The sequence below is a fragment of the Rhinopithecus bieti genome, unplaced genomic scaffold (genome assembly GCF_001698545.2).
Source record: "Rhinopithecus bieti isolate Rb0 unplaced genomic scaffold, ASM169854v2 scaffold_45389, whole genome shotgun sequence".
Lineage (NCBI taxonomy): Eukaryota > Metazoa > Chordata > Mammalia > Primates > Cercopithecidae > Rhinopithecus > Rhinopithecus bieti.
The window spans coordinates 710,632-719,983 of record NW_016818806.1 but is presented as its reverse complement, the minus strand read 5'-3'; the positions used below and the strand labels follow the sequence as shown (position 1 = coordinate 719,983).

The window sequence follows — 9,352 nt, the reverse complement described above, 5'->3', positions numbered from 1 at the left end:
AGAATGAAGGCAGTTTTAAGGATTTAGTGGCAGTATATAGAATGGATAAGAAAAAGAAAAGAGGAGGCCGGACACGGTGGCTCACGTCTGTAATCCCAGCACTTTGGGAGGCCGAGGAGGGTGGATCACGAGGTCAGGAGTTCAAGACCAGCCTGACCAACATGGTGAAACCGCTGTCTCTACTAAAAATACAAAAATTAACCGGGCATGGTGGTGCACGCCTGTAATCCCAGCTACTCAGGAGGCTCATACAGGAGAACTGCTTGAACTTAGGAGGTGGAGGCTGCAGTGAGCCAAAAGTATGCCACCACGCTCTAACCTGGGCAGTAGAGCGAGACTCCATCTCAAAAAAAAAAAAAAGAAAAGAAAAGAAAAAGAGGAATAGCCTGGCCACAGTGGCTCATGCCTGTAATCCCAGCTACTTGAGAGGCCAAGGTGGGAGAATCCCTTGAGCCCAAGAGTTTAAGGCTGCAGTGAGCCGTGATCACACCACTGCACTATAGTCTGGGCAACAGATGGATAACCTGTCTCAAATAAAGAAAAGAGGAATAACGCCAGGACACGGTGACTCATGCCTGTAATCCCAGCACTTTGGGAGGCTGAGGTGGGCGGATCATTTGAGGTCAGGAGTTCAAGACCAGCCTGGCCAACGTGGTGGAACTCTGCCTCTACTAAAAATACAAAAATTAGTCGGGCACCTGTAATCCCAGCTATGTGGGAGGCTGAGGCAGGAGAATCACTTGAACCCAGGAGGCAGAGCTTGAAGTGAGCTGAGATCACACCACCGCACTCCAGCCTGGGCAACAGAGTGAGACTTGGTCTCAAAAGAAAAGTGGAATAACAGGCAAGGATACCTGTGAAAGGGCAATAACGCAAGCATGAATTGATAAGGGTCTAGACCAGACTAAGGGGTCTGGACCAGACTAATAAGGGTCTAGACCAGACTAATTATCCATAATTATCCAACTGCAATAATCCAAGCATGCATTTTGATAAGGGTCTAGACCAGACTAATAGAGAAATACTAAGAAGGGGCAGATGTCAGAGACATTTCAGAGGAAGAGTTAGCAAGATTTGGAAATGATTGGATATAGGGATGAAGGAAAGGATGTAAAGACAACTAAGGCCAGGTGCAGTGGCTCATGCCTATAATCCTAATGTTTTAGGAGGCTGAAGCAGGAGGATCACTTGAGCCCAGGAGTTTGAAACCAGCCTGGGCAACATAGCAAGACCTTGTCTCTCAAAAAATAAAATAGCCAGGCCTGGTGGTGCGCACCTGTAGCCCTAGCTCTGAGGCAGGAAGATTGCTTGAGCCCAAGAATTCAAGGTTTCAGTGAGTTGTGATCATGCCACTGCACTCCAGCCTGGGCAAGAACAAGACTCTGTCTCTACAAAAATAATAAATAGGCCAGGCATGGTGGCTCACGCCTGTAATCCTAGCACTTTGGGAGGCCGAGGCAGGCAGATCACGAGGTCAGGAGATCGAGACTATCCTGGCTAACACAGTGAAACCCCGTCTCTACTAAAAATACAAAAATTAGCCGGATGTGGTGGCGGACACCTGTAGTCCCAGCTACTCGGGAGGCTGAGGCAGGAGAATGGCGTGAACCCAGGAGGCAGAGCTTGCAGTGAGCTGAGATTGCACTATTGCACTCCAGCCTGGGCAACAGGACGAGACTCCGTCTCAAAAATATATAAAAAATAATAATAAATAAAAATTAAAAATTAGCCAGGCATGGTGGCACATGCCTGGAGTCCTAGCTACTTGGGAGGCTGAGGTGGGAGGATTACTTGAACCCAGGAGTTCAAGGCTGCAGTGAGGTAGAATTGCGCCACTGCACTCCAACCTGCGCAACAGTGTGAAATTCTGTCTCTTTAAAAAAAAAAAAAAAAACAAAGACAGCTAAGGATTAAGCATGGGTAACTAGAAAAACAGTTCCTACCATTGACTAAAAATAATGACACCAAGAGGTGGTCTGATGCATAAGTTATTAATGATGCTCAAAGCTTGTCTTTCTTTCACAAATCCTTTCCTGAGTTCACCAGCACTGACTCCTTCATTCTGTATGCCCAGCTCTTAAGTGCCCTGCTTGTGTTATATCATTTAATATTCCCTGACATGTTGAATAAGAATGGTATTCTTAGCCAGGGGCGGTTTCTCACGCTTGTAAACCCAGCCCTTTGGGAGGCCAAGGCAGGAGGATCGCTTGAGCCCAGGAATTTGAGACCAGCCTGGGCAACATAGTGAAGCCTCATCTCTACAAAAAAAAATACAAATTTTTTTTTTTTTTTTTTTTTTTTAAACGGAGTCTTGCTCTGTCCCCAAGCTGGAATGCAGTGGTGCGATCTCAGCTCACTGCAACCTCCATCTCCCAGGTTCAAGCAATTTCCCTGCCTCAGTCTCCCAAGTAGCTGGGATTACAGGTACCCACCATCACGCCCGGCTAATCCTTGTATTTTTAGTAGAGATGGGGTTTCACCATGTTGGCCAGGCTGGACTCGAACTCTTGACCTTGTGATCCACCCGCCTCAGCTAAAAATACAAAAATTAGCCAGGCATGGTGGTTCATGCCTGTAGTCCCAGCTACTCGGGAGGCTGAGGTGGGAGGATCGCTGGAGCCTGGGAGGTCAGGGCTGCAGAATGCCATGATCGTGCCACTGTGCTCTAGCCTGCATGACGGCACGAGACCCTGTCTCCAGAAAAAAAGAAAGAATGGTATTCTCAGTAAACAAGTTCAGTTGTGGTTTCTCTAGAACTGTTTTTATTTGGTATCCTCCTCATAGTGACCAATATTGTGCTGATATTGAACACTCAAAACTAAATTCACATTTTCTCTTTCGCTGAATTCACATGTCACAGTTTTTCCTTCCTATCCTAATTCAGTTGGCTCAGTAGAGCCTCTGAATCTTCCTGATCAGTTTTTCCTCTTTTTTTTTCAGGGGTTTATGTCTGCATAATAAAGGTTCGACCGCAGTCAGAGGAGCTGCTACAGGCCCTCAGTGTGGCTGACACCTCAGTCTATGGGTGGGCTACACTGGTCAGTGAACGTAGCAAGAATGGAATGCAACGAATCCTCATTCCTTTCATCCCAGCCTTTTATATTAACCAGTCAGAATTGGTTCTTAGCCACAAACAAGATATCGGAGAGATAAGAGTACTGGGAGTGGACAGAGTTCTTGGGAAGCTAGAGGTATGTTAAGGACTGAACCAAAACAGAACAAGAGATCAGGAATTTGAAAAGATACTTTTCATGCGCACTTCAAGGGCAAAAGAAGTTACTGAGTGACCTAATAAAAATCACCATGGGAAATGACAAAATCAAATGAAGAAAACCCGTCTCCTTCATAATGCCAGGCAGACTCCCAGAGTCCAAAATCTAGGTCATGAGCTTTGTCAACATACCTAAAGGAGTAAAAAGTAAACGATTGGCTGCGCGTGGTGGCTCATGCCTGTAATCCCAGCACTTTGGGAGGCCGAGTTGGGTGGATCACAAGATCGATATCATCCTGGCCAACATGGTGAAACCTCGTGTCTACTAAAAGTACAAAAATTAGCTGGGCATGGTGGCAGGTGCCTGTAGTCCCAGCTACTCGGGAGGCTGAGGCAGGAGAATTGCCTGAACCCGGGAGGCGGAGGTTGCAGTGAGCTGAGATCGTGCCACTGCACTCCAGCCTGGGTGACAGAGCGAGACTCCCTCTCAAAACAACAACAAAAAAGTAAATGATTTATTGTTTGTCGGCTAGCTAGCTAGAAATCCAGATCTTGACAATTATTGTACTGTATATGTTTGAGATTGGAACATACTGATACAAAACTGATTTTTCTTCTTTTAAATAAAAGGTTTCATCTTTTCTCCAAGGTCATCTCCAGCTCCCCAGTTCTAGTGGTCACTGGCCATAGCCGCTCTCCCCTCACTCCTGGCCTGGCCATCTACTCTGTAAGAGTGGTCAACTTCACTTCCTTCCAGCAGATGGCATCACCTGTTTTCATCAATATTTCCTGTGTACTCACCAGTCAAAGTGAGGCAGTGGTAGTGAGGGCTATGAAAGATAAGTTGGGTGCAGGTAAGCATCAGAGATTCCTATTTATAATCTAGAGAGGAAAAGAAGAAAGAATGTATTAACATTAGTACCCCCCATCTGCAGTTTTGCTTTCCGAGGTTCACTTAACTGACCGTCAACCGTGGTCCAAAAATAAATGGAAAACTCCTGAAATAAATGGTTTAAATTGTGCACTGTTCCAAATAGCATGAGGAAATCTCACACTGTCCTGCTCTGGTCCCCTATGATGAATCATCTCTTTGTCCAGTGTGTTCATACTGTACACACTATCAGCCCTTTAGTCACTTAGTAGCAGTCTCTGCTATCAAATCAACTGGTATCAAGGTATCACAGTGCAGTGCTTGTTTCAAGTAACCCTTATTTTACTTAATAATGGCTCCAAAGCACAAGAGTGGTGATGCCTGCAATTCAGGTATGCCAAAAAGAAGCTGGAAAGTGCTTCCTTTAAGTGAAAAAGTGGAAGTTCTCAACTTAGTAAGGAGAAAACATAGTACATAGAGGGTTCAATATTATCTGCAGCATCCACTGAGGGTCTTGGAACATATTCCCCACAGATAAGGGGGGACAGATGTTATCACATTTCAGTTAATGGGAAACATTCAGCCACTTGACCAAGATTACTCAAACTAGTTGAGGCATGAATCTTCCAAACCTACCCAAAATGCAACTTTTAGGTAGCTTTCTTAACACTACCTAAATTTTACGTTTAATTTACATATTTAAGAATAGTTGTTCGCCAGGCATGGTGGCCCACGCCTGTAATTCCAGCACTTTGGGAGGCCGAGGTGGGCAGATCCCTTGAGCTCAGGAATTCGAGACCAGCCTGGGGAACAAGGCAAAACTCCGTATCAACAAAAAATTACCTGGGCATGGTGGCATGGACCTGTGGTCCCATCTACTCAGGAGGCTGAGGCAGGAGGATTGCTTGAGACCAGGCGTTCAAGGCTGCAGTGAACAGTGATTGTGCCACTGCACTCCAGCCTGGTGACAGAGCAAGACCCTGTCTCAAAAAAAAAAAAAAAAAAAAAAAAGGAAGGAGGAAGAATAGTTGTCAGCTGAACACGAGTTTGCCAGCTTTGTAACAATACTATTTGCCCTATTTTAAACTTTTTTTTTTTTTGAGACAGAGTCTTGCTCTGTCACCCAGGCTGGAGTGCAATGGCATGATCTTGGCTCACTGCAACCTCCACCTCCCAGGTTCAAGCAATTCTCCCGCCTCAGACTCACAAGTAGCTTGGATTACAGGAACACACCACCATGCCCTGCTAATTTTTGTATTTTTGTAGAAATGGGGTTTCACCATTTTGCCAGGCTGGTCTTGAACTCCTGACCTCAGGTGATCCGCCCACCTCAGCCTCCCAAAGTGCTGGGATTACAGGCGTGAGCCACCGCGCCTGGCCAATCTTATTGATACCTGTTTTGTTGTCTTCAAAAGTATTTAAATATTTTTGCATAAGGCAATGGGCCAATGTTAACCCTAGAACCAAGACTTAGCTCCCCCAAATCCTGATTCCAGGCATTACCTAGTTTAGGAACAATGCCACATTTGGATAGGATGGGAATAGTTATGAAAAGGTGTTAGAAAAGCAAGAGAACCATCAGTCTCCTTATATTGTATTTGTCATACCCGCTTCCCCACCCCTCAAGGGAAACTACTTAATTACTGGGAACGATCTAAACTAAATTATAGTATATCTCCTAATGGGAAATAGGTTTTTGTTGATGTTTACGTGAGCATCTGGTTTGTATTGACTATTATCCTAAGCACATTTATATGCTTTTGGTTTATTTCTCATAACTCTAGGAGGTAGGTATTTTTTTCCCAAGAGCTGAGGAAACTGAGATGCTGGCGCCGTGGCTCACACCTGTAATCCTAGCACTTTGGGAGGCTAAGACTGGAGGATCGCTTGAGCTCAGGAGTTCAAGACCAGGCTAAGCAACATAACAAAACCTTATCTCTACTAAAAATCCAAAGAATTAGCCAGGCATGGTGGCATGCACCTGAAGTCCTAGCAGGAGGTTGAGGTGGGAGGATTGCCTAAGCCCAGGAGGTTGAAGTTGCAGTGAGGCATGATTGCACCACTGCACTCCAGCCTGGGTGACAGAACGAGTGTCTCAGAATAAAAAAAAAAAAAAGCAGGCCGGGCGCGGTGGCTCAAGCCTGTAATCCCAGCACTTTGGGGAGGCCGAGACGGCGGTATCACGAGGTCAGGAGATCGGAGACCATCCTGGCTAACCATGGTGAAACCCCGTCTCTACTAAAAATACAAAAAAACTAGCCGGGCGAGTGGCGGGCACCTATGGTCCCAGCTACTCGGGAGGCTGCAGGCAGGAGAATGGCGTAAACCCGGAGGCGGAGCTTTAGCAGTGAGTTGAGATCCGGCCACTGCACTCCAGTCTGGGACAGAGCGAGACTCCGCCTCAAAAAAAAAAAAAAAAAAAAAAAAAAAAGCTTCTCTAGATACCATCACTAGAATGTATTGGAGCAGAGTTTTAAAATCTAAGAACCCATGGATCCCCACAAAGTCCATAGATAGCAATTCAAGGTGTCCGTGACCCTAAGTGGAGAAAAATGCATCTTCTTTTTTTTTTTTTTGAGACAGAGTCTCTCTCTGTCACCATCTGGAGTGCAGTGGCGCCATCTCAGCTCACTGCAACCTCCACCTCCCAGGTTCAATGATTCTCCTCCCTCAGCCTCCGGAGTAGCTGGGATCGCAGGTGCCCACCACCATGCCCGGCTAATTTTTGTATTTTTAGTAGAGGCGAGGTTTCACCATGTTGGGCACTCCTGATCTCAAAATGATCCACCCACCTCAACCTCCCAAAAATGATGGGATTACAGGCGTGAGTTACCACGCCCCAGCCTGCATCTTTATTTTCAACTGACCACTTAAGCTTAAAGTTACACTTTCACTAATTATTAATATAGCAGCAAACCATCATAATATCAGCAGTAGTGTGTGCTTTTGGTCACAAGAATTCATTGACTATACTTTCAGGGATCATTTCTATAGTTCATTACTAGAGAAGTTCTTCAGAATGTATAGAGAGAGAAAAAAGAATCTGTAGATATATTCATGTTCCTCCTGCCATATCTAAAAATATTTCTCACTTAAAAAATTACAGTAATCGGCCAGGCATGGTGGCTCATGCCTGTAATCCCAGCACTTTGGACGGCCAAGGCCAGGTGGATCACTAAGGGTCAGGATCGAGGACCAGCCTGGCCAACATGGGAAACCCCATCTCTACTAAAAAATCAAAAATAATTATAAAACAAATAAAAAATAGCCAGGTGTAGTGGCACGCACCTGTAATCCCAGCTACTTGGGAGCTGAGGCAGGAGAATAGCTTGAATGGGGAGGCGGAGGTTGCAGTCAGTCAAGATTGTGCCACTGCATTCCAGCCTGGGACAGAGCAAGACTCTGTCCAAAAAAAAAAAAAAAAAAAAAAAAAATATAGTAACTCACCAGCCTGGGCGGCAGAGATGGAGTGAGCTGATATCTCACCACTGCACCGCAGCCTAGGTGAGAGAAAAGGCTGTCTCAGAAAAGAAAAAGAAAGAGAGAGAGAGAGGAGAGAGAAGAGAGAGAGAGAGAGAAAGAAAAATGGCCAAAAGCCAGGCACAGTAGCTCACCCTTGTAATGCCAGCACTTTGGGAAGCTGAGGTGGGCAGATCACCTGAGGTCGGGAGTTCAAGACCAGCCTGGCCAACATGGTGAAACCCCATCTCTGCTAAAACCACAAAAATTAGCTGTATGTGGTTGCATACTCCTGTAGTCCCAGTCTTTTGAGAGGCCGAGGCAGGAGAAGCACTTGAACCTGGGAGGCGGAGGTTACAGTGAGCCGAGATCGTGCCACTGCACTCCAGCCTGGCTGACAGAGCAAGACTCTGTCTCAAAAAAAAAAAAAAGAAAAAGAGCCAAAAACAAAATTACAGTAATCAGACCTGCACTTAGATCTTTTTTGTTGCTATTAATAAAATACACATGCCAGGAACAGGGCTCACACCTATAATCCCAGCACTTTGGGAGGCTGAGGTGGGAGGATCAATTGAGGCCAGGAATTTGAGGCTACAGTGAACTACAGTTGCAACACTGCACTCCCAGACTTGGCAATAGAAACCATCTCAAAACACACACACACACAAACACACACACAACCATGTTACAAATTAGGCTTTTTAACATTTTGGTAACTACGATATGACCATGTCACAAATTAGGTTTTTTCTATTTTGGTTAATTATACTTTAACTGATTTCTTAGTCCTGCTTAATGTGTTTAACATTATTTTGAGGCCAGGTGCAGTGGCTCACACCTGTAATCCCAGCACTTTGGGAGGCTGTGGCAGGAGGACCGCTCTAGCCCAGGAGTTCAAGACAAGCCTGCACAACATAGAGAGACTTCCTCTCTACCAAAAATTAAAAGTTAAAGAAAAAAATTTAAATTATCCAGGTATTTAAAAAAAAAAAAAAAAAAAGGCCGGGCGCGATGGCTCATGCCTGTAATCCCACCACTCTGGGAGGTCGAAGTGGTTGGATCACCTGAGGTCAGGAGTTCAAGACCAGCCTGGCCAACATGGTGAAACCCCCATCTCTACTAAAAATACAAAAATTAGCTGGGTGTGGTGCCAGGCACCTGTAATCCCAGCTACACAGGACACTGAAGCAGAAGAATCACTTGAATCTGGGAGGCGGAGGTTGCAGTGAGCCGAGATCATGCCATTGCACTCCAGCCTGGGCAACAGGAGTAAAACGCCATCTCAAAGAAAAAAATAAAAAAGTCAGACGTGATGGTGTGCACCTGTAGTCCTAGTTAGTTGGGAGGCTGCAGTAAGCCATGAGCACTCCAGCCTGAGACCTTATCTCAAAAAAAAACAACAAAAAAAAAAACAGGCAAGTCTAAAGTTTTATTGAGGATAAGATACAAATCAGAGTGCTCCCAAAAAATGACATCCCGAGTAGGAGAAAGGTACTGTGGATTTAAGTGGTCACTGATGATCTAAAAAAAAAGTTTTGGCCGGGCACAGTGGCTCACACCTGTAATTCCAGCACTTTGGGAGGCCAAGGCAGGTGGATCACCTGAGGTCAGGAGTTCGAGACCAGCCTGGCCAACATGGTGAAACCATCCCTACTAAAAATACAAAAATTAGCCAGGCATGGTGGTGGGTGCCTATAATGCCAGCTACTAGCAAGGCTGAAACAAGAGAATTGCTTGAACCCAGGAGGCGGAGGTTGCAGGGAGCTGAGATGGCACCATTGCACTCCAGCCTGGGCAACAGAGACTCCGTC

The 9,352-nt window shown here is 45.6% G+C and overlaps 1 protein-coding gene across 1 annotated transcript in view; it reads left to right on the top strand.

The window, feature by feature from the left end:
- Window positions 1-9,352, top strand: part of NUP210L (nucleoporin 210 like) — a gene marked incomplete at its 5' end in the record, with an annotated part of 68,126 nt that overhangs the window by 54,695 nt on the left and 4,079 nt on the right. Inside the window, 2 exons of the mRNA XM_017857472.1 lie at window positions 2,941-3,191; window positions 3,861-4,065. Of these exons, the coding sequence (XP_017712961.1) occupies window positions 2,941-3,191; window positions 3,861-4,065 (456 nt within the window). The remainder of the gene's footprint in view (window positions 1-2,940; window positions 3,192-3,860; window positions 4,066-9,352) is intronic.